At 57.4% G+C, this 21,953-nt stretch overlaps 4 protein-coding genes across 9 annotated transcripts; all 4 read left to right on the forward strand.

Annotated features, from left to right (window-relative positions):
- Window positions 1–1,053: 1,053 nt before the first annotated feature.
- Window positions 1,054–4,798, forward strand: LOC149915607 (protein MANBAL-like). 2 transcript variants are annotated; one of them, XM_090152048.1, is made up of 5 exons: window positions 1,054–1,197; window positions 1,405–1,680; window positions 3,075–3,173; window positions 3,625–3,819; window positions 4,283–4,798. In XM_090152048.1, exons 2-5 carry the CDS (start codon window positions 1,624–1,626, stop codon window positions 4,388–4,390), a joined length of 459 nt encoding a protein of 152 aa, XP_090008174.1. In that variant the 5' UTR covers window positions 1,054–1,197; window positions 1,405–1,623; the 3' UTR covers window positions 4,391–4,798. The 2 variants fall into 2 exon arrangements, with proteins under 2 accessions (XP_090008174.1, XP_090008175.1); XM_090152049.1 differs by lacking the exons at window positions 1,054–1,197; window positions 1,405–1,680; window positions 3,075–3,173 and adding an exon at window positions 3,238–3,352.
- Window positions 4,799–7,034: 2,236 nt separating this feature from the next.
- Window positions 7,035–10,295, forward strand: LOC149915608 (protein MANBAL-like). Of its 2 annotated transcripts, none has more exons than XM_090152050.1 (4): window positions 7,035–7,147; window positions 8,572–8,670; window positions 9,122–9,316; window positions 9,780–10,295. In XM_090152050.1, exons 1-4 carry the CDS (start codon window positions 7,091–7,093, stop codon window positions 9,885–9,887), a joined length of 459 nt encoding a protein of 152 aa, XP_090008176.1. In that variant the 5' UTR covers window positions 7,035–7,090; the 3' UTR covers window positions 9,888–10,295. The 2 variants fall into 2 exon arrangements, with proteins under 2 accessions (XP_090008176.1, XP_090008177.1); XM_090152051.1 differs by having other exon boundaries at window positions 7,109–7,127.
- A 2,236-nt stretch (window positions 10,296–12,531) lies between these two features.
- On the forward strand, window positions 12,532–15,792 carry LOC149915609 (protein MANBAL-like). 2 transcript variants are annotated; one of them, XM_090152052.1, is made up of 4 exons: window positions 12,532–12,644; window positions 14,069–14,167; window positions 14,619–14,813; window positions 15,277–15,792. In XM_090152052.1, the coding sequence occupies exons 1-4, from the start codon at window positions 12,588–12,590 to the stop codon at window positions 15,382–15,384; spliced, it is 459 nt and encodes a 152-aa protein (XP_090008178.1). In that variant the 5' UTR covers window positions 12,532–12,587; the 3' UTR covers window positions 15,385–15,792. The 2 variants fall into 2 exon arrangements, with proteins under 2 accessions (XP_090008178.1, XP_090008179.1); XM_090152053.1 differs by having other exon boundaries at window positions 12,606–12,624.
- Window positions 15,793–18,023: 2,231 nt separating this feature from the next.
- LOC149915610 (protein MANBAL-like) lies at window positions 18,024–21,259 on the forward strand. 3 transcript variants are annotated; one of them, XM_090152054.1, is made up of 4 exons: window positions 18,024–18,141; window positions 19,536–19,634; window positions 20,086–20,280; window positions 20,744–21,259. In XM_090152054.1, exons 1-4 carry the CDS (start codon window positions 18,085–18,087, stop codon window positions 20,849–20,851), a joined length of 459 nt encoding a protein of 152 aa, XP_090008180.1. In that variant the 5' UTR covers window positions 18,024–18,084; the 3' UTR covers window positions 20,852–21,259. The 3 variants fall into 3 exon arrangements, with proteins under 3 accessions (XP_090008180.1, XP_090008181.1, XP_090008182.1); XM_090152055.1 differs by having other exon boundaries at window positions 18,098–18,121; XM_090152056.1 differs by lacking the exons at window positions 18,024–18,141; window positions 19,536–19,634 and adding an exon at window positions 19,699–19,813.
- Window positions 21,260–21,953: the final 694 nt, after the last annotated feature.

Below are 21,953 nucleotides of genomic sequence, written 5' to 3' on the forward strand. Positions count from 1 at the left end.
CTGTCTGCCATTTTCAACTGGCGCGTCGGCGTCTTCCTCCTTCCACGAAGGAGGCTGCACGGTGGGCTCGGTACAGCGTGCTACAAGGCGCTGCCTTCTGCCTGCCTGCCTGCCTGCCTGCCTGCCTGCCTGCTGCACTGCTGGGGATGAAAGAGCGGACTGTGGGGCTGTGTGCAGCCAAGGAGCTGGCTGCAAAGGAGGGAAACCAAATTCAAATATTTATGGGTCATAATTGCATCTTCGGTTTGGGTCTGGATCCAGCGGGGGCTGAGTCACGTCCAGCAGCTCCTGGGGGCTGGGGCCGAGCCCGGTGCCTGGGGCTGCGCTGCCTGCAGGAGGGCTGCGGGGCTGGGGCAGCTGGTGTGGGTGCAGCACATGGGGATGTGGGAGGGCGTGCAGCAGGGGGAGCACTGGGCCCGAGCCCCGCTCGTGTTTGTCGCAGCACAGGGGCTGCAGGAGATGCCAGGAGCGCAGAGCAGAGCGGGGAGAGCCGGGCTGTGTGAAGCCCAGGGCATGAAATCTGCCCTTGGCAGCTACGTAGCTGCTGAGCTTTTCCCCCAAGCCCTCAGACTGTGGGATGATAAGGCTCCGCAGCAAAGCCGGCCAGGCCCTCCCGATACTTTGGGGCTGGGGAAGGGCAAAACAAATCAGAGTCTTTCAAGAGCACAAAGCAGGGAAGCACAGCACAAGGCATTTATTGCCTGTGTAGATGATCTTCTGCAGGCATGTCCATTTGAGATCTGCATCCTGAGTGTGGACTGACAGAAAACGGAAGGGAGGGGCGGGGTATGGGGGGAAGAAAGTAAGAGAGGGAAGGACCGAAAAAGGGAACTGTGGAGGGGAAGGGAAGGAAGAGAAAAGGGAAGAAAGGAAAAGGAAAGGAAAAAAGGAGAAGGTAGCGTAGGGAAGGGCAGGTGAGGGGAGGGAAGGGGAGTGAAGGGAAAGGGAAAGGGAAAGGGACGGGAAAGGGAAAGGGAAAGAAAGGAAAGGAGGAGACAAGCTGCATGCCGCCGGCGCCATCCGAGAGGAATCCGGCAGCGGACCCCCCCGGCTCCCCCTGCCCCCTCCAGGTCCCGGCCGTCCCCAGGCCGCCCTTAGCAACGTGACGCCGCAGGCGGTTGCTAGGGCCGGGGCAGGAAGTGCTTCGTGGCGGCGGAGAGCACTTCCGGGGCAGCGCGGCATGGCGGCGCGCGGGCGGTGAGCGGGGCCGGGAGGAGCGGGCTGCGTGCTGGGAACGGGGTCGGGCCTCGGTGCGGGGGCATCGCGGGGCGCTCGGGGGAGGAGCTGGCGGCGCTGCCGGCGCGCGGAGGCGATGCGTGCGGTGCCACCGAGCGCTGCGGGGGCCGGGGGGCAGCTTGCCGTCAGGGAAGGCCGCGCGAGTGCCGAGCTTTGTTGGTGTTTCAGGCGCCTGGAGGAGCAGTCCCCGCAGGGAGCGGTGCCCAGCAAAGCCCGGGCGAGGAATGGAGCGACACGCCTGGGTGCTGCGTTGGCCTGAGGCTGTGGAGCTGAACGAAGGTTTGTAAAGACGCTGTCAAGACTTCCTCTGGACGTCCCTCAGCGGGAGAGGCAGGTTTTAAGAGTGCCGTCGGTCAGGAGCACGTCACATTTCTGCCTGCTCCGTTGATGCTGTTCTACGTCTGTGGGTCCCCGCTGAGGACGGGTGAGCCGGCGTGGCCCCGTGTACGTGCCAGCATTCTGTGCGGATTTGGAATTGAGTCAGAGTGATTTTAATCAAAATTCAGCTGGCCATGTTTATTGTAGGGAATGGTTGCAACCCGAAGCGTGAGGTGCAAGAGGGGGCAGTGGATGCTAAAGTGGAACCCGGAGCTTCGGTCTCCAGGAGGCAGGCGTAGTCAGGTCCCTTTGGAGCCTGCTGTTCTTGGTGCTGAGGTCAGGAGAGCCCTGAACATGGCGCTGTGCGCTGCGTGTCCCAGCCCCAAAAGATTCCCTTGTGGAAGAAGGGCGAGGGTGCAGGATGCTGAGGGCCCTTTTGTGGGGGCCGGCTCCTCTGTGCCCTCTTGCTTGGCGGAGAGAAGGGCTGCCTGCTGTGCACAGGGAGTGCCTTCTAGGTGCCGTGCCGTGCCCTGTCGTCCAGCCCCCTCCTCATCCTATGTGGAACGCCAGTGCCAGCAGTGCGGCTGCCATTTTAGAACCCTCGCCAGCTGTCACCTTGGTCACCGCTGCCCCGGACAACGCACTCGCCTCTGAAAGCTCTGGCAGTTAGCAGCCATGTCAGGAGCGAAGAGTGCGAGGGGCGAAGGTTGCCCTCTTTTCAAGAGGAAGAGAGAGCTGGGGGCCCCAGTAGCGAAGCCGAGGAGGGGGCTGGCCATGACCATCAGGCGGAGGAGGAGTGAAAAGAGAGTCTGTTTCCATCGCGCCTGGACCAGCACTGTGACCACCACGGTGGAGCCGATGGAGGTGGATCCACCTCTGGATGAGCCGATGGAGGTGGATCCACCTCTGGATGAGCCCATGGAGGTGGATCCACCTCTGGATGAGCCGATGGAGGTGGATCCGCCTGCGGCACAGCTGGCCTGGCACCACACCACCGTGCCAGGCCCCTCATTGGCGCCGTCGCAGCTCCACCGTCGCTGGTCCAGGCGCTCGGCTCCTTACCCGCTGCGCGGCCCCCGCCCCCAGCATTAGCTGGGTGGCATTACTTAACAGCTGCTCCTCCTTCGAGCCTCCTCTGGAGCCAAGTTCTGTGGGCCCCCAGTGCCATCTTAACCCTGTTATGTCCCAGTCCCTGGTTTTCTTGTTGATTTTAGTGTTAAGTTTAGTTTTAGTGTTAGGAGTAGACAGTTGTTTGTATTTTCGTGTTAGGCATAGGTTCCTGTTCTTATTTTAGAGTTAGGCGTAGGTTACTTGTAGTCTTTTAGTGTTAGGCATAGGTTACTGTTCATACTTTAGAGCTAGGGGTAGATTGCTCCTATCAACTGGAAGTTAGCAGTGCTCACTCGGTAAGCTCACGTCTGATTTATCATCTGAAGACATGAGTGCGACTGCCGTGAGCACGGAGGTCCAATGGCGTCTCCGATTAATTGAATTTCCCCCTTGTGACTTTTGTGTTGCAGAGTGTTGAGGAGCAGAGTGTGAGTGGCTGTGACATTAAGTTGGGCCTCAGGAGAACAGTCTGTGACTGTGTCTCAAGCATCCCGCGTGGCCATTGCAAGGTAGGTGTGCCTTACTTTACAGTAAGCACCGCTGCACCGCTTAGGCGTGCTCCCAAACAGTGCTGGTTAAGCACAGCTCATCCCACTGTCCTCAGCAGATCGGCTTTCTGCGTGCTTTATTTCTGTGCTCGGTGTTGTACAGCACAGCAGCAGCAAGGCCGTGATACATACATAGCCAGGTACATGAAAAAGTGTAACTGTCATCGTATTAATAATATTATTGTTAATATTAATAAGGCAGTCGTCACACGTGTGTGATCAACCTCAGGGATACGTTTATTCCTGCCTGTTAAGCCTTCCCTGAAATTTTGTGTCCCTCTTTGTTATTGGGTGGGAAGACCCAGGGTATCTTCAGAGCACGTCTCTAAGTGAGGCTGGGAATTATTGCTAGCAGGCAGTAACAGCGTCGGAGTGCGTGATAGGAATGATGAGTCTTTTTTCCCCCTTGTAGAAAGCAGCCTCCTTGAGAGCAGCAGAGCAGCAGGCTGTCTGCGCTATGGCAGCTGAACTGCATTTCTCGCCACCTGAGATCCCTGAGCCCACACTAATGGAGAACGTGCTGCGCTACAGACTCTTCTTTGGAGCCGTTTTCCAGCTTCTCTGCGTGTTGGCCATCATCCTGCCATTTTCCAAGTCCGCAAAGACAGTAAGTAGCGCTCTGTTTGACAGAGATTGATAGAAATGCTGAGCAAGTAGGCTGGGAGGGAACAATCTGTAGCTGTTGCCTACGGTAGCGTGCCCCAGCATTGCTGAGAGTGCCGCAGTTTGTTCTGTCCTTCCTTCCGTGTGCGTGCTGTTCCTGCTGGCACGCAAGGAGCCTTGAGGTGCAAGCTCATCTTACTGTCCTGCTGCTGCTGTGGCCTATGAGGTGCCAGTCGGGGCGTTCCCCTGTGCAGGGACTGTGTTGCAGGAAAGGCCTTTAGACTGTAGTTTGCGTGGGATTTTTGGGAACAAGATAGAGGTGGAGTTTCTGGTGTGCCCCAATGTCAGGAAGGCAATTTCCCGCACTGGCATCCTAAGCTGCCCAGTCAGGTGACTTGAATTCCCAAAGCGAGCAGTCTGGCAATTGTTAGAAGGTTCCCTGACTGTTTCTGAATTGATTCTTGTAGGACTCGGACGGCTTTGAGTCTAAGACTTGGGAGACGGTGAAGAAACCAAAGGCAAGTGCTGCACAGCTAAGCAAGAAAGCCAAGAAGGAAAGCAAAAAGAAACGGTAAGGGCCTGAGCAGTAAGCCACAAAGGACAGAAGAATCACCTGGAATGCTTCCTCAGAGGTGCTCCAAATGCAGCGGACTGTACGGTCTGGTTTTCTGGCATGGCCGTGCTTTCCCTTTCATGGACATTGGAGAGGAAGTTACGAAGCTGGAAGGGAAGGGCTTCTGATGCGTTACAAGCAAAGAGGACTTCACCTGTGCAGGACTTCATGTATGGCAAGAGCTGGGGACGCTGCATTCCCTCAGGGTCCTTCAGCTCGATACCTGTTTCAAAATGTTGATCATTAGCTGAAGTCACCGTATGTCTTTAGCGATTAGCAGTAGCCAACCTATTTTACATTCTGTTGAAATGTATACTAAATACAACCCAAATCCCTTAGTTTAAAATAAAAGGGAAACAAAGCTTTTAAACCCGGTGCTGCCTCTTTCAGTGGCTGGTCAAAACATCCCTGGCTTGGGCTGGCAGTGGCAGGGCGATGAACCGGTCGGCTTCACGTCCCTCCCTGAGATGCAGCTGCTTTTCCCGCGTTTCCATGTTGGTCTTCGCAAGTGGTGGCCGTTCAGCCAAAGCTGAAAGTAACTGCTGTGGCAGACTGTGAGCATCGCCTTGCTCTCTGAGGCCTGAGAGAAACAAAAGGAGAGGAAGCAGCGCACGAGGAAGAAGAGTGTCCCTGCACTCAGCCCCTTGAGCTTGTCTCTCTTCCCCGCTGGCTTTTTCAGCCTTCTGTAGTGCCGGCTGTTCCTGTTTGCCCTGGGAAGGCCAGCTCCGTCTTTGGGCAGCCATGGCCTGCAGGTCAGCCTCGTGTTGAGCCGCAAGGAGTTGGAGTGTGGTTGGGCTGGTGTGTAGAGCAGCGCTGGGAGTGGGGCAGGAGGAGAGGGCAGCGGGAGGGCTGCAGGTGAACGCGCCTCGGGCCCAGAGCTCAGGCGTGAGCCGGGAGGGCAGCGAGCCGTGCTGCGCTGCTTCAGCTGCCATGGCTTCAAGCGCGTTATGGGCAGCGCCGCGTGTTGAGCGTCGGGGTGCTGCGAGGGCACATTGCTGAGCCGGAGCCCGAGAGAGGAGAGGCTGCACGTCAAGAGTGTCTGTCTGCCATTTTCAACTGGCGCGTCGGCGTCTTCCTCCTTCCACGAAGGAGGCTGCACGGTGGGCTCGGTACAGCGTGCTACAAGGCGCTGCCTTCTGCCTGCCTGCCTGCCTGCCTGCCTGCCTGCCTGCTGCACTGCTGGGGATGAAAGAGCGGACTGTGGGGCTGTGTGCAGCCAAGGAGCTGGCTGCAAAGGAGGGAAACCAAATTCAAATATTTATGGGTCATAATTGCATCTTCGGTTTGGGTCTGGATCCAGCGGGGGCTGAGTCACGTCCAGCAGCTCCTGGGGGCTGGGGCCGAGCCCGGTGCCTGGGGCTGCGCTGCCTGCAGGAGGGCTGCGGGGCTGGGGCAGCTGGTGTGGGTGCAGCACATGGGGATGTGGGAGGGCGTGCAGCAGGGGGAGCACTGGGCCCGAGCCCCGCTCGTGTTTGTCGCAGCACAGGGGCTGCAGGAGATGCCAGGAGCGCAGAGCAGAGCGGGGAGAGCCGGGCTGTGTGAAGCCCAGGGCATGAAATCTGCCCTTGGCAGCTACGTAGCTGCTGAGCTTTTCCCCCAAGCCCTCAGACTGTGGGATGATAAGGCTCCGCAGCAAAGCCGGCCAGGCCCTCCCGATACTTTGGGGCTGGGGAAGGGCAAAACAAATCAGAGTCTTTCAAGAGCACAAAGCAGGGAAGCACAGCACAAGGCATTTATTGCCTGTGTAGATGATCTTCTGCAGGCATGTCCATTTGAGATCTGCATCCTGAGTGTGGACTGACAGAAAACGGAAGGGAGGGGCGGGGTATGGGGGGAAGAAAGTAAGAGAGGGAAGGACCGAAAAAGGGAACTGTGGAGGGGAAGGGAAGGAAGAGAAAAGGGAAGAAAGGAAAAGGAAAGGAAAAAAGGAGAAGGTAGCGTAGGGAAGGGCAGGTGAGGGGAGGGAAGGGGAGTGAAGGGAAAGGGAAAGGGAAAGGGACGGGAAAGGGAAAGGGAAAGAAAGGAAAGGAGGAGACAAGCTGCATGCCGCCGGCGCCATCCGAGAGGAATCCGGCAGCGGACCCCCCCGGCTCCCCCTGCCCCCTCCAGGTCCCGGCCGGCCCCAGGCCGCCCTTAGCAACGTGACGCCGCAGGCGGTTGCTAGGGCCGGGGCAGGAAGTGCTTCGTGGCGGCGGAGAGCACTTCCGGGGCAGCGCGGCATGGCGGCGCGCGGGCGGTGAGCGGGGCCGGGAGGAGCGGGCTGCGTGCTGGGAACGGGGTCGGGCCTCGGTGCGGGGGCATCGCGGGGCGCTCGGGGGAGGAGCTGGCGGCGCTGCCGGCGCGCGGAGGCGATGCGTGCGGTGCCACCGAGCGCTGCGGGGGCCGGGGGGCAGCTTGCCGTCAGGGAAGGCCGCGCGAGTGCCGAGCTTTGTTGGTGTTTCAGGCGCCTGGAGGAGCAGTCCCCGCAGGGAGCGGTGCCCAGCAAAGCCCGGGCGAGGAATGGAGCGACACGCCTGGGTGCTGCGTTGGCCTGAGGCTGTGGAGCTGAACGAAGGTTTGTAAAGACGCTGTCAAGACTTCCTCTGGACGTCCCTCAGCGGGAGAGGCAGGTTTTAAGAGTGCCGTCGGTCAGGAGCACGTCGCATTTCTGCCTGCTCCGTTGATGCTGTTCTACGTCTGTGGGTCCCCGCTGAGGACGGGTGAGCCGGCGTGGCCCCGTGTACGTGCCAGCATTCTGTGCGGATTTGGAATTGAGTCAGAGTGATTTTAATCAAAATTCAGCTGGCCATGCTTATTGTAGGGAATGGTTGCAACCCGAAGCGTGAGGTGCAAGAGGGGGCAGTGGATGCTAACGTGGAACCCGGAGCTTCGGTCTCCAGGAGGCAGGCGTAGTCAGGTCCCTTTGGAGCCTGCTGTTCTTGGTGCTGAGGTCAGGAGAGCCCTGAACATGGCGCTGTGCGCTGCGTGTCCCAGCCCCAAAAGATTCCCTTGTGGAAGAAGGGCGAGGGTGCAGGATGCTGAGGGCCCTTTTGTGGGGGCCGGCTCCTCTGTGCCCTCTTGCTTGGCGGAGAGAAGGGCTGCCTGCTGTGCACAGGGAGTGCCTTCTAGGTGCCGTGCCGTGCCCTGTCGTCCAGCCCCCTCCTCATCCTATGTGGAACGCCAGTGCCAGCAGTGCGGCTGCCATTTTAGAACCCTCGCCAGCTGTCACCTTGGTCACCGCTGCCCCGGACAACGCACTCGCCTCTGAAAGCTCTGGCAGTTAGCAGCCATGTCAGGAGCGAAGAGTGCGAGGGGCGAAGGTTGCCCTCTTTTCAAGAGGAAGAGAGAGCTGGGGGCCCCAGTAGCGAAGCCGAGGAGGGGGCTGGCCATGACCATCAGGCGGAGGAGGAGTGAAAAGAGAGTCTGTTTCCATCGCGCCTGGACCAGCACTGTGACCACCACGGTGGAGCCGATGGAGGTGGATCCACCTCTGGATGAGCCGATGGAGGTGGATCCACCTCTGGATGAGCCCATGGAGGTGGATCCACCTCTGGATGAGCCCATGGAGGTGGATCCACCTCTGGATGAGCCGATGGAGGTGGATCCGCCTGCGGCACAGCTGGCCTGGCACCACACCACCGTGCCAGGCCCCTCATTGGCGCCGTCGCAGCTCCACCGTCGCTGGTCCAGGCGCTCGGCTCCTTACCCGCTGCGCGGCCCCCGCCCCCAGCATTAGCTGGGTGGCATTACTTAACAGCTGCTCCTCCTTCGAGCCTCCTCTGGAGCCAAGTTCTGTGGGCCCCCAGTGCCATCTTAACCCTGTTATGTCCCAGTCCCTGGTTTTCTTGTTGATTTTAGTGTTAAGTTTAGTTTTAGTGTTAGGAGTAGACAGTTGTTTGTATTTTCGTGTTAGGCATAGGTTCCTGTTCTTATTTTAGAGTTAGGCGTAGGTTACTTGTAGTCTTTTAGTGTTAGGCATAGGTTACTGTTCATACTTTAGAGCTAGGGGTAGATTGCTCCTATCAACTGGAAGTTAGCAGTGCTCACTCGGTAAGCTCACGTCTGATTTATCATCTGAAGACATGAGTGCGACTGCCGTGAGCACGGAGGTCCAATGGCGTCTCCGATTAATTGAATTTCCCCCTTGTGACTTTTGTGTTGCAGAGTGTTGAGGAGCAGAGTGTGAGTGGCTGTGACATTAAGTTGGGCCTCAGGAGAACAGTCTGTGACTGTGTCTCAAGCATCCCGCGTGGCCATTGCAAGGTAGGTGTGCCTTACTTTACAGTAAGCACCGCTGCACCGCTTAGGCGTGCTCCCAAACAGTGCTGGTTAAGCACAGCTCATCCCACTGTCCTCAGCAGATCGGCTTTCTGCGTGCTTTATTTCTGTGCTCGGTGTTGTACAGCACAGCAGCAGCAAGGCCGTGATACATACATAGCCAGGTACATGAAAAAGTGTAACTGTCATCGTATTAATAATATTATTGTTAATATTAATAAGGCAGTCGTCACACGTGTGTGATCAACCTCAGGGATACGTTTATTCCTGCCTGTTAAGCCTTCCCTGAAATTTTGTGTCCCTCTTTGTTATTGGGTGGGAAGACCCAGGGTATCTTCAGAGCACGTCTCTAAGTGAGGCTGGGAATTATTGCTAGCAGGCAGTAACAGCGTCGGAGTGCGTGATAGGAATGATGAGTCTTTTTTCCCCCTTGTAGAAAGCAGCCTCCTTGAGAGCAGCAGAGCAGCAGGCTGTCTGCGCTATGGCAGCTGAACTGCATTTCTCGCCACCTGAGATCCCTGAGCCCACACTAATGGAGAACGTGCTGCGCTACGGACTCTTCTTTGGAGCCGTTTTCCAGCTTCTCTGCGTGTTGGCCATCATCCTGCCATTTTCCAAGTCCGCAAAGACAGTAAGTAGCGCTCTGTTTGACAGAGATTGATAGAAATGCTGAGCAAGTAGGCTGGGAGGGAACAATCTGTAGCTGTTGCCTACGGTAGTGTGCCCCAGCATTGCTGAGAGTGCCGCAGTTTGTTCTGTCCTTCCTTCCGTGTGCGTGCTGTTCCTGCTGGCACGCAAGGAGCCTTGAGGTGCAAGCTCATCTTACTGTCCTGCTGCTGCTGTGGCCTATGAGGTGCCAGTCGGGGCGTTCCCCTGTGCAGGGACTGTGTTGCAGGAAAGGCCTTTAGACTGTAGTTTGCGTGGGATTTTTGGGAACAAGATAGAGGTGGAGTTTCTGGTGTGCCCCAATGTCAGGAAGGCAATTTCCCGCACTGGCATCCTAAGCTGCCCAGTCAGGTGACTTGAATTCCCAAAGCGAGCAGTCTGGCAATTGTTAGAAGGTTCCCTGACTGTTTCTGAATTGATTCTTGTAGGACTCGGACGGCTTTGAGTCTAAGACTTGGGAGACGGTGAAGAAACCAAAGGCAAGTGCTGCACAGCTAAGCAAGAAAGCCAAGAAGGAAAGCAAAAAGAAACGGTAAGGGCCTGAGCAGTAAGCCACAAAGGACAGAAGAATCACCTGGAATGCTTCCTCAGAGGTGCTCCAAATGCAGCGGACTGTACGGTCTGGTTTTCTGGCATGGCCGTGCTTTCCCTTTCATGGACATTGGAGAGGAAGTTACGAAGCTGGAAGGGAAGGGCTTCTGATGCGTTACAAGCAAAGAGGACTTCACCTGTGCAGGACTTCATGTATGGCAAGAGCTGGGGACGCTGCATTCCCTCAGGGTCCTTCAGCTCGATACCTGTTTCAAAATGTTGATCATTAGCTGAAGTCACCGTATGTCTTTAGCGATTAGCAGTAGCCAACCTATTTTACATTCTGTTGAAATGTATACTAAATACAACCCAAATCCCTTAGTTTAAAATAAAAGGGAAACAAAGCTTTTAAACCCGGTGCTGCCTCTTTCAGTGGCTGGTCAAAACATCCCTGGCTTGGGCTGGCAGTGGCAGGGCGATGAACCGGTCGGCTTCACGTCCCTCCCTGAGATGCAGCTGCTTTTCCCGCGTTTCCATGTTGGTCTTCGCAAGTGGTGGCCGTTCAGCCAAAGCTGAAAGTAACTGCTGTGGCAGACTGTGAGCATCGCCTTGCTCTCTGAGGCCTGAGAGAAACAAAAGGAGAGGAAGCAGCGCACGAGGAAGAAGAGTGTCCCTGCACTCAGCCCCTTGAGCTTGTCTCTCTTCCCCGCTGGCTTTTTCAGCCTTCTGTAGTGCCGGCTGTTCCTGTTTGCCCTGGGAAGGCCAGCTCCGTCTTTGGGCAGCCATGGCCTGCAGGTCAGCCTCGTGTTGAGCCGCAAGGAGTTGGAGTGTGGTTGGGCTGGTGTGTAGAGCAGCGCTGGGAGTGGGGCAGGAGGAGAGGGCAGCGGGAGGGCTGCAGGTGAACGCGCCTCGGGCCCAGAGCTCAGGCGTGAGCCGGGAGGGCAGCGAGCCGTGCTGCGCTGCTTCAGCTGCCATGGCTTCAAGCGCGTTATGGGCAGCGCCGCGTGTTGAGCGTCGGGGTGCTGCGAGGGCACATTGCTGAGCCGGAGCCCGAGAGAGGAGAGGCTGCACGTCAAGAGTGTCTGTCTGCCATTTTCAACTGGCGCGTCGGCGTCTTCCTCCTTCCACGAAGGAGGCTGCACGGTGGGCTCGGTACAGCGTGCTACAAGGCGCTGCCTTCTGCCTGCCTGCCTGCCTGCCTGCCTGCCTGCCTGCTGCACTGCTGGGGATGAAAGAGCGGACTGTGGGGCTGTGTGCAGCCAAGGAGCTGGCTGCAAAGGAGGGAAACCAAATTCAAATATTTATGGGTCATAATTGCATCTTCGGTTTGGGTCTGGATCCAGCGGGGGCTGAGTCACGTCCAGCAGCTCCTGGGGGCTGGGGCCGAGCCCGGTGCCTGGGGCTGCGCTGCCTGCAGGAGGGCTGCGGGGCTGGGGCAGCTGGTGTGGGTGCAGCACATGGGGATGTGGGAGGGCGTGCAGCAGGGGGAGCACTGGGCCCGAGCCCCGCTCGTGTTTGTCGCAGCACAGGGGCTGCAGGAGATGCCAGGAGCGCAGAGCAGAGCGGGGAGAGCCGGGCTGTGTGAAGCCCAGGGCATGAAATCTGCCCTTGGCAGCTACGTAGCTGCTGAGCTTTTCCCCCAAGCCCTCAGACTGTGGGATGATAAGGCTCCGCAGCAAAGCCGGCCAGGCCCTCCCGATACTTTGGGGCTGGGGAAGGGCAAAACAAATCAGAGTCTTTCAAGAGCACAAAGCAGGGAAGCACAGCACAAGGCATTTATTGCCTGTGTAGATGATCTTCTGCAGGCATGTCCATTTGAGATCTGCATCCTGAGTGTGGACTGACAGAAAACGGAAGGGAGGGGCGGGGTATGGGGGGAAGAAAGTAAGAGAGGGAAGGACCGAAAAAGGGAACTGTGGAGGGGAAGGGAAGGAAGAGAAAAGGGAAGAAAGGAAAAGGAAAGGAAAAAAGGAGAAGGTAGCGTAGGGAAGGGCAGGTGAGGGGAGGGAAGGGGAGTGAAGGGAAAGGGAAAGGGAAAGGGACGGGAAAGGGAAAGGGAAAGAAAGGAAAGGAGGAGACAAGCTGCATGCCGCCGGCGCCATCCGAGAGGAATCCGGCAGCGGACCCCCCCGGCTCCCCCTGCCCCCTCCAGGTCCCGGCCGTCCCCAGGCCGCCCTTAGCAACGTGACGCCGCAGGCGGTTGCTAGGGCCGGGGCAGGAAGTGCTTCGTGGCGGCGGAGAGCACTTCCGGGGCAGCGCGGCATGGCGGCGCGCGGGCGGTGAGCGGGGCCGGGAGGAGCGGGCTGCGTGCTGGGAACGGGGTCGGGCCTCGGTGCGGGGGCATCGCGGGGCGCTCGGGGGAGGAGCTGGCGGCGCTGCCGGCGCGCGGAGGCGATGCGTGCGGTGCCACCGAGCGCTGCGGGGGCCGGGGGGCAGCTTGCCGTCAGGGAAGGCCGCGCGAGTGCCGAGCTTTGTTGGTGTTTCAGGCGCCTGGAGGAGCAGTCCCCGCAGGGAGCGGTGCCCAGCAAAGCCCGGGCGAGGAATGGAGCGACACGCCTGGGTGCTGCGTTGGCCTGAGGCTGTGGAGCTGAACGAAGGTTTGTAAAGACGCTGTCAAGACTTCCTCTGGACGTCCCTCAGCGGGAGAGGCAGGTTTTAAGAGTGCCGTCGGTCAGGAGCACGTCGCATTTCTGCCTGCTCCGTTGATGCTGTTCTACGTCTGTGGGTCCCCGCTGAGGACGGGTGAGCCGGCGTGGCCCCGTGTACGTGCCAGCATTCTGTGCGGATTTGGAATTGAGTCAGAGTGATTTTAATCAAAATTCAGCTGGCCATGCTTATTGTAGGGAATGGTTGCAACCCGAAGCGTGAGGTGCAAGAGGGGGCAGTGGATGCTAACGTGGAACCCGGAGCTTCGGTCTCCAGGAGGCAGGCGTAGTCAGGTCCCTTTGGAGCCTGCTGTTCTTGGTGCTGAGGTCAGGAGAGCCCTGAACATGGCGCTGTGCGCTGCGTGTCCCAGCCCCAAAAGATTCCCTTGTGGAAGAAGGGCGAGGGTGCAGGATGCTGAGGGCCCTTTTGTGGGGGCCGGCTCCTCTGTGCCCTCTTGCTTGGCGGAGAGAAGGGCTGCCTGCTGTGCACAGGGAGTGCCTTCTAGGTGCCGTGCCGTGCCCTGTCGTCCAGCCCCCTCCTCATCCTATGTGGAACGCCAGTGCCAGCAGTGCGGCTGCCATTTTAGAACCCTCGCCAGCTGTCACCTTGGTCACCGCTGCCCCGGACAACGCACTCGCCTCTGAAAGCTCTGGCAGTTAGCAGCCATGTCAGGAGCGAAGAGTGCGAGGGGCGAAGGTTGCCCTCTTTTCAAGAGGAAGAGAGAGCTGGGGGCCCCAGTAGCGAAGCCGAGGAGGGGGCTGGCCATGACCATCAGGCGGAGGAGGAGTGAAAAGAGAGTCTGTTTCCATCGCGCCTGGACCAGCACTGTGACCACCACGGTGGAGCCGATGGAGGTGGATCCACCTCTGGATGAGCCGATGGAGGTGGATCCACCTCTGGATGAGCCCATGGAGGTGGATCCACCTCTGGATGAGCCCATGGAGGTGGATCCACCTCTGGATGAGCCGATGGAGGTGGATCCGCCTGCGGCACAGCTGGCCTGGCACCACACCACCGTGCCAGGCCCCTCATTGGCGCCGTCGCAGCTCCACCGTCGCTGGTCCAGGCGCTCGGCTCCTTACCCGCTGCGCGGCCCCCGCCCCCAGCATTAGCTGGGTGGCATTACTTAACAGCTGCTCCTCCTTCGAGCCTCCTCTGGAGCCAAGTTCTGTGGGCCCCCAGTGCCATCTTAACCCTGTTATGTCCCAGTCCCTGGTTTTCTTGTTGATTTTAGTGTTAAGTTTAGTTTTAGTGTTAGGAGTAGACAGTTGTTTGTATTTTCGTGTTAGGCATAGGTTCCTGTTCTTATTTTAGAGTTAGGCGTAGGTTACTTGTAGTCTTTTAGTGTTAGGCATAGGTTACTGTTCATACTTTAGAGCTAGGGGTAGATTGCTCCTATCAACTGGAAGTTAGCAGTGCTCACTCGGTAAGCTCACGTCTGATTTATCATCTGAAGACATGAGTGCGACTGCCGTGAGCACGGAGGTCCAATGGCGTCTCCGATTAATTGAATTTCCCCCTTGTGACTTTTGTGTTGCAGAGTGTTGAGGAGCAGAGTGTGAGTGGCTGTGACATTAAGTTGGGCCTCAGGAGAACAGTCTGTGACTGTGTCTCAAGCATCCCGCGTGGCCATTGCAAGGTAGGTGTGCCTTACTTTACAGTAAGCACCGCTGCACCGCTTAGGCGTGCTCCCAAACAGTGCTGGTTAAGCACAGCTCATCCCACTGTCCTCAGCAGATCGGCTTTCTGCGTGCTTTATTTCTGTGCTCGGTGTTGTACAGCACAGCAGCAGCAAGGCCGTGATACATACATAGCCAGGTACATGAAAAAGTGTAACTGTCATCGTATTAATAATATTATTGTTAATATTAATAAGGCAGTCGTCACACGTGTGTGATCAACCTCAGGGATACGTTTATTCCTGCCTGTTAAGCCTTCCCTGAAATTTTGTGTCCCTCTTTGTTATTGGGTGGGAAGACCCAGGGTATCTTCAGAGCACGTCTCTAAGTGAGGCTGGGAATTATTGCTAGCAGGCAGTAACAGCGTCGGAGTGCGTGATAGGAATGATGAGTCTTTTTTCCCCCTTGTAGAAAGCAGCCTCCTTGAGAGCAGCAGAGCAGCAGGCTGTCTGCGCTATGGCAGCTGAACTGCATTTCTCGCCACCTGAGATCCCTGAGCCCACACTAATGGAGAACGTGCTGCGCTACGGACTCTTCTTTGGAGCCGTTTTCCAGCTTCTCTGCGTGTTGGCCATCATCCTGCCATTTTCCAAGTCCGCAAAGACAGTAAGTAGCGCTCTGTTTGACAGAGATTGATAGAAATGCTGAGCAAGTAGGCTGGGAGGGAACAATCTGTAGCTGTTGCCTACGGTAGTGTGCCCCAGCATTGCTGAGAGTGCCGCAGTTTGTTCTGTCCTTCCTTCCGTGTGCGTGCTGTTCCTGCTGGCACGCAAGGAGCCTTGAGGTGCAAGCTCATCTTACTGTCCTGCTGCTGCTGTGGCCTATGAGGTGCCAGTCGGGGCGTTCCCCTGTGCAGGGACTGTGTTGCAGGAAAGGCCTTTAGACTGTAGTTTGCGTGGGATTTTTGGGAACAAGATAGAGGTGGAGTTTCTGGTGTGCCCCAATGTCAGGAAGGCAATTTCCTGCACTGGCATCCTAAGCTGCCCAGTCAGGTGACTTGAATTCCCAAAGCGAGCAGTCTGGCAATTGTTAGAAGGTTCCCTGACTGTTTCTGAATTGATTCTTGTAGGACTCGGACGGCTTTGAGTCTAAGACTTGGGAGACGGTGAAGAAACCAAAGGCAAGTGCTGCACAGCTAAGCAAGAAAGCCAAGAAGGAAAGCAAAAAGAAACGGTAAGGGCCTGAGCAGTAAGCCACAAAGGACAGAAGAATCACCTGGAATGCTTCCTCAGAGGTGCTCCAAATGCAGCGGACTGTACGGTCTGGTTTTCTGGCATGGCCGTGCTTTCCCTTTCATGGACATTGGAGAGGAAGTTACGAAGCTGGAAGGGAAGGGCTTCTGATGCGTTACAAGCAAAGAGGACTTCACCTGTGCAGGACTTCATGTATGGCAAGAGCTGGGGACGCTGCATTCCCTCAGGGTCCTTCAGCTCGATACCTGTTTCAAAATGTTGATCATTAGCTGAAGTCACCGTATGTCTTTAGCGATTAGCAGTAGCCAACCTATTTTACATTCTGTTGAAATGTATACTAAATACAACCCAAATCCCTTAGTTTAAAATAAAAGGGAAACAAAGCTTTTAAACCCGGTGCTGCCTCTTTCAGTGGCTGGTCAAAACATCCCTGGCTTGGGCTGGCAGTGGCAGGGCGATGAACCGGTCGGCTTCACGTCCCTCCCTGAGATGCAGCTGCTTTTCCCGCGTTTCCATGTTGGTCTTCGCAAGTGGTGGCCGTTCAGCCAAAGCTGAAAGTAACTGCTGTGGCAGACTGTGAGCATCGCCTTGCTCTCTGAGGCCTGAGAGAAACAAAAGGAGAGGAAGCAGCGCACGAGGAAGAAGAGTGTCCCTGCACTCAGCCCCTTGAGCTTGTCTCTCTTCCCCGCTGGCTTTTTCAGCCTTCTGTAGTGCCGGCTGTTCCTGTTTGCCCTGGGAAGGCCAGCTCCGTCTTTGGGCAGCCATGGCCTGCAGGTCAGCCTCGTGTTGAGCCGCAAGGAGTTGGAGTGTGGTTGGGCTGGTGTGTAGAGCAGCGCTGGGAGTGGGGCAGGAGGAGAGGGCAGCGGGAGGGCTGCAGGTGAACGCGCCTCGGGCCCAGAGCTCAGGCGTGAGCCGGGAGGGCAGCGAGCCGTGCTGCGCTGCTTCAGCTGCCATGGCTTCAAGCGCGTTATGGGCAGCGCCGCGTGTTGAGCGTCGGGGTGCTGCGAGGGCACATTGCTGAGCCGGAGCCCGAGAGAGGAGAGGCTGCACGTCAAGAGTGTCTGTCTGCCATTTTCAACTGGCGCGTCGGCGTCTTCCTCCTTCCACGAAGGAGGCTGCACGGTGGGCTCGGTACAGCGTGCTACAAGGCGCTGCCTTCTGCCTGCCTGCCTGCCTGCCTGCCTGCCTGCCTGCTGCACTGCTGGGGATGAAAGAGCGGACTGTGGGGCTGTGTGCAGCCAAGGAGCTGGCTGCAAAGGAGGGAAACCAAATTCAAATATTTATGGGTCATAATTGCATCTTCGGTTTGGGTCTGGATCCAGCGGGGGCTGAGTCACGTCCAGCAGCTCCTGGGGGCTGGGGCCGAGCCCGGTGCCTGGGGCTGCGCTGCCTGCAGGAGGGCTGCGGGGCTGGGGCAGCTGGTGTGGGTGCAGCACATGGGGATGTGGGAGGGCGTGCAGCAGGGGGAGCACTGGGCCCGAGCCCCGCTCGTGTTTGTCGCAGCACAGGGGCTGCAGGAGATGCCAGGAGCGCAGAGCAGAGCGGGGAGAGCCGGGCTGTGTGAAGCCCAGGGCATGAAATCTGCCCTTGGCAGCTACGTAGCTGCTGAGCTTTTCCCCCAAGCCCTCAGACTGTGGGATGATAAGGCTCCGCAGCAAAGCCGGCCAGGCCCTCCCGATACTTTGGGGCTGGGGAAGGGCAAAACAAATCAGAGTCTTTCAAGAGCACAAAGCAGGGAAGCACAGCACAAGGCATTTATTGCCTGTGTAGATGATCTTCTGCAGGCATGTCCATTTGAGATCTGCATCCTGAGTGTGGACTGACAGAAAACGGAAGGGAGGGGCGGGGTATGGGGGGAAGAAAGTAAGAGAGGGAAGGACCGAAAAAGGGAACTGTGGAGGGGAAGGGAAGGAAGAGAAAAGGGAAGAAAGGAAAAGGAAAGGAAAAAAGGAGAAGGTAGCGTAGGGAAGGGCAGGTGAGGGGAGGGAAGGGGAGTGAAGGGAAAGGGAAAGGGAAAGGGACGGGAAAGGGAAAGGGAAAGAAAGGAAAGGAGGAGACAAGCTGCATGCCGCCGGCGCCATCCGAGAGGAATCCGGCAGCGGACCCCCCCGGCTCCCCCTGCCCCCTCCAGGTCCCGGCCGGCCCCAGGCCGCCCTTAGCAACGTGACGCCGCAGGCGGTTGCTAGGGCCGGGGCAGGAAGTGCTTCGTGGCGGCGGAGAGCACTTCCGGGGCAGCGCGGCATGGCGGCGCGCGGGCGGTGAGCGGGGCCGGGAGGAGCGGGCTGCGTGCTGGGAACGGGGTCGGGCCTCGGTGCGGGGGCATCGCGGGGCGCTCGGGGGAGGAGCTGGCGGCGCTGCCGGCGCGCGGAGGCGATGCGTGCGGTGCCACCGAGCGCTGCGGGGGCCGGGGGGCAGCTTGCCGTCAGGGAAGGCCGCGCGAGTGCCGAGCTTTGTTGGTGTTTCAGGCGCCTGGAGGAGCAGTCCCCGCAGGGAGCGGTGCCCAGCAAAGCCCGGGCGAGGAATGGAGCGACACGCCTGGGTGCTGCGTTGGCCTGAGGCTGTGGAGCTGAACGAAGGTTTGTAAAGACGCTGTCAAGACTTCCTCTGGACGTCCCTCAGCGGGAGAGGCAGGTTTTAAGAGTGCCGTCGGTCAGGAGCACGTCGCATTTCTGCCTGCTCCGTTGATGCTGTTCTACGTCTGTGGGTCCCCGCTGAGGACGGGTGAGCCGGCGTGGCCCCGTGTACGTGCCAGCATTCTGTGCGGATTTGGAATTGAGTCAGAGTGATTTTAATCAAAATTCAGCTGGCCATGCTTATTGTAGGGAATGGTTGCAACCCGAAGCGTGAGGTGCAAGAGGGGGCAGTGGATGCTAACGTGGAACCCGGAGCTTCGGTCTCCAGGAGGCAGGCGTAGTCAGGTCCCTTTGGAGCCTGCTGTTCTTGGTGCTGAGGTCAGGAGAGCCCTGAACATGGCGCTGTGCGCTGCGTGTCCCAGCCCCAAAAGATTCCCTTGTGGAAGAAGGGCGAGGGTGCAGGATGCTGAGGGCCCTTTTGTGGGGGCCGGCTCCTCTGTGCCCTCTTGCTTGGCGGAGAGAAGGGCTGCCTGCTGTGCACAGGGAGTGCCTTCTAGGTGCCGTGCCGTGCCCTGTCGTCCAGCCCCCTCCTCATCCTATGTGGAACGCCAGTGCCAGCAGTGCGGCTGCCATTTTAGAACCCTCGCCAGCTGTCACCTTGGTCACCGCTGCCCCGGACAACGCACTCGCCTCTGAAAGCTCTGGCAGTTAGCAGCCATGTCAGGAGCGAAGAGTGCGAGGGGCGAAGGTTGCCCTCTTTTCAAGAGGAAGAGAGAGCTGGGGGCCCCAGTAGCGAAGCCGAGGAGGGGGCTGGCCATGACCATCAGGCGGAGGAGGAGTGAAAAGAGAGTCTGTTTCCATCGCGCCTGGACCAGCACTGTGACCACCACGGTGGAGCCGATGGAGGTGGATCCACCTCTGGATGAGCCGATGGAGGTGGATCCACCTCTGGATGAGCCCATGGAGGTGGATCCACCTCTGGATGAGCCCATGGAGGTGGATCCGCCTGCGGCACAGCTGGCCTGGCACCACACCACCGTGCCAGGCCCCTCATTGGCGCCGTCGCAGCTCCACCGTCGCTGGTCCAGGCGCTCGGCTCCTTACCCGCTGCGCGGCCCCCGCCCCCAGCATTAGCTGGGTGGCATTACTTAACAGCTGCTCCTCCTTCGAGCCTCCTCTGGAGCCAAGTTCTGTGGGCCCCCAGTGCCATCTTAACCCTGTTATGTCCCAGTCCCTGGTTTTCTTGTTGATTTTAGTGTTAAGTTTAGTTTTAGTGTTAGGAGTAGACAGTTGTTTGTATTTTCGTGTTAGGCATAGGTTCCTGTTCTTATTTTAGAGTTAGGCGTAGGTTACTTGTAGTCTTTTAGTGTTAGGCATAGGTTACTGTTCATACTTTAGAGCTAGGGGTAGATTGCTCCTATCAACTGGAAGTTAGCAGTGCTCACTCGGTAAGCTCACGTCTGATTTATCATCTGAAGACATGAGTGCGACTGCCGTGAGCACGGAGGTCCAATGGCGTCTCCGATTAATTGAATTTCCCCCTTGTGACTTTTGTGTTGCAGAGTGTTGAGGAGCAGAGTGTGAGTGGCTGTGACATTAAGTTGGGCCTCAGGAGAACAGTCTGTGACTGTGTCTCAAGCATCCCGCGTGGCCATTGCAAGGTAGGTGTGCCTTACTTTACAGTAAGCACCGCTGCACCGCTTAGGCGTGCTCCCAAACAGTGCTGGTTAAGCACAGCTCATCCCACTGTCCTCAGCAGATCGGCTTTCTGCGTGCTTTATTTCTGTGCTCGGTGTTGTACAGCACAGCAGCAGCAAGGCCGTGATACATACATAGCCAGGTACATGAAAAAGTGTAACTGTCATCGTATTAATAATATTATTGTTAATATTAATAAGGCAGTCGTCACACGTGTGTGATCAACCTCAGGGATACGTTTATTCCTGCCTGTTAAGCCTTCCCTGAAATTTTGTGTCCCTCTTTGTTATTGGGTGGGAAGACCCAGGGTATCTTCAGAGCACGTCTCTAAGTGAGGCTGGGAATTATTGCTAGCAGGCAGTAACAGCGTCGGAGTGCGTGATAGGAATGATGAGTCTTTTTTCCCCCTTGTAGAAAGCAGCCTCCTTGAGAGCAGCAGAGCAGCAGGCTGTCTGCGCTATGGCAGCTGAACTGCATTTCTCGCCACCTGAGATCCCTGAGCCCACACTAATGGAGAACGTGCTGCGCTACAGACTCTTCTTTGGAGCCGTTTTCCAGCTTCTCTGCGTGTTGGCCATCATCCTGCCATTTTCCAAGTCCGCAAAGACAGTAAGTAGCGCTCTGTTTGACAGAGATTGATAGAAATGCTGAGCAAGTAGGCTGGGAGGGAACAATCTGTAGCTGTTGCCTACGGTAGTGTGCCCCAGCATTGCTGAGAGTGCCGCAGTTTGTTCTGTCCTTCCTTCCGTGTGCGTGCTGTTCCTGCTGGCACGCAAGGAGCCTTGAGGTGCAAGCTCATCTTACTGTCCTGCTGCTGCTGTGGCCTATGAGGTGCCAGTCGGGGCGTTCCCCTGTGCAGGGACTGTGTTGCAGGAAAGGCCTTTAGACTGTAGTTTGCGTGGGATTTTTGGGAACAAGATAGAGGTGGAGTTTCTGGTGTGCCCCAATGTCAGGAAGGCAATTTCCCGCACTGGCATCCTAAGCTGCCCAGTCAGGTGACTTGAATTCCCAAAGCGAGCAGTCTGGCAATTGTTAGAAGGTTCCCTGACTGTTTCTGAATTGATTCTTGTAGGACTCGGACGGCTTTGAGTCTAAGACTTGGGAGACGGTGAAGAAACCAAAGGCAAGTGCTGCACAGCTAAGCAAGAAAGCCAAGAAGGAAAGCAAAAAGAAACGGTAAGGGCCTGAGCAGTAAGCCACAAAGGACAGAAGAATCACCTGGAATGCTTCCTCAGAGGTGCTCCAAATGCAGCGGACTGTACGGTCTGGTTTTCTGGCATGGCCGTGCTTTCCCTTTCATGGACATTGGAGAGGAAGTTACGAAGCTGGAAGGGAAGGGCTTCTGATGCGTTACAAGCAAAGAGGACTTCACCTGTGCAGGACTTCATGTATGGCAAGAGCTGGGGACGCTGCATTCCCTCAGGGTCCTTCAGCTCGATACCTGTTTCAAAATGTTGATCATTAGCTGAAGTCACCGTATGTCTTTAGCGATTAGCAGTAGCCAACCTATTTTACATTCTGTTGAAATGTATACTAAATACAACCCAAATCCCTTAGTTTAAAATAAAAGGGAAACAAAGCTTTTAAACCCGGTGCTGCCTCTTTCAGTGGCTGGTCAAAACATCCCTGGCTTGGGCTGGCAGTGGCAGGGCGATGAACCGGTCGGCTTCACGTCCCTCCCTGAGATGCAGCTGCTTTTCCCGCGTTTCCATGTTGGTCTTCGCAAGTGGTGGCCGTTCAGCCAAAGCTGAAAGTAACTGCTGTGGCAGACTGTGAGCATCGCCTTGCTCTCTGAGGCCTGAGAGAAACAAAAGGAGAGGAAGCAGCGCACGAGGAAGAAGAGTGTCCCTGCACTCAGCCCCTTGAGCTTGTCTCTCTTCCCCGCTGGCTTTTTCAGCCTTCTGTAGTGCCGGCTGTTCCTGTTTGCCCTGGGAAGGCCAGCTCCGTCTTTGGGCAGCCATGGCCTGCAGGTCAGCCTCGTGTTGAGCCGCAAGGAGTTGGAGTGTGGTTGGGCTGGTGTGTAGAGCAGCGCTGGGAGTGGGGCAGGAGGAGAGGGCAGCGGGAGGGCTGCAGGTGAACGCGCCTCGGGCCCAGAGCTCAGGCGTGAGCCGGGAGGGCAGCGAGCCGTGCTGCGCTGCTTCAGCTGCCATGGCTTCAAGCGCGTTATGGGCAGCGCCGCGTGTTGAGCGTCGGGGTGCTGCGAGGGCACATTGCTGAGCCGGAGCCCGAGAGAGGAGAGGCTGCACGTCAAGAGTGTCTGTCTGCCATTTTCAACTGGCGCG

This window comes from Phasianus colchicus, chromosome 17 (genome assembly GCF_987193195.1).
Source record: "Phasianus colchicus chromosome 17, bPhaCol1.hap1.1, whole genome shotgun sequence".
Lineage (NCBI taxonomy): Eukaryota > Metazoa > Chordata > Aves > Galliformes > Phasianidae > Phasianus > Phasianus colchicus.

What these genes read in the sequence shown, in the direction of transcription:
- LOC149915610 (XM_090152054.1), top strand. Translation starts at nt 18,085, where the DNA reads ATGCTGTTCTACGTCTGTGGGTCCCCGCTGAGGACGGGTGAGCCGGCG. An exon ending in GTGAGCCGGCGTGGCCCCGT is followed by an intron (nt 18,142 to 19,535) that starts GTACGTGCCAGC and finishes TTTGTGTTGCAG; the next exon opens with AGTGTTGAGGAGCAGAGTGT. An exon ending in TTTCCAAGTCCGCAAAGACA is followed by an intron (nt 20,281 to 20,743) that starts GTAAGTAGCGCT and finishes TGATTCTTGTAG; the next exon opens with GACTCGGACGGCTTTGAGTC.
- LOC149915607 (XM_090152048.1), top strand. Translation starts at nt 1,624, where the DNA reads ATGCTGTTCTACGTCTGTGGGTCCCCGCTGAGGACGGGTGAGCCGGCG. An exon ending in GTGAGCCGGCGTGGCCCCGT is followed by an intron (nt 1,681 to 3,074) that starts GTACGTGCCAGC and finishes TTTGTGTTGCAG; the next exon opens with AGTGTTGAGGAGCAGAGTGT. An exon ending in TCCCGCGTGGCCATTGCAAG is followed by an intron (nt 3,174 to 3,624) that starts GTAGGTGTGCCT and finishes TCCCCCTTGTAG; the next exon opens with AAAGCAGCCTCCTTGAGAGC.
- LOC149915609 (XM_090152052.1), top strand. Translation starts at nt 12,588, where the DNA reads ATGCTGTTCTACGTCTGTGGGTCCCCGCTGAGGACGGGTGAGCCGGCG. An exon ending in GTGAGCCGGCGTGGCCCCGT is followed by an intron (nt 12,645 to 14,068) that starts GTACGTGCCAGC and finishes TTTGTGTTGCAG; the next exon opens with AGTGTTGAGGAGCAGAGTGT. An exon ending in TTTCCAAGTCCGCAAAGACA is followed by an intron (nt 14,814 to 15,276) that starts GTAAGTAGCGCT and finishes TGATTCTTGTAG; the next exon opens with GACTCGGACGGCTTTGAGTC.
- LOC149915608 (XM_090152050.1), top strand. Translation starts at nt 7,091, where the DNA reads ATGCTGTTCTACGTCTGTGGGTCCCCGCTGAGGACGGGTGAGCCGGCG. An exon ending in GTGAGCCGGCGTGGCCCCGT is followed by an intron (nt 7,148 to 8,571) that starts GTACGTGCCAGC and finishes TTTGTGTTGCAG; the next exon opens with AGTGTTGAGGAGCAGAGTGT. An exon ending in TCCCGCGTGGCCATTGCAAG is followed by an intron (nt 8,671 to 9,121) that starts GTAGGTGTGCCT and finishes TCCCCCTTGTAG; the next exon opens with AAAGCAGCCTCCTTGAGAGC.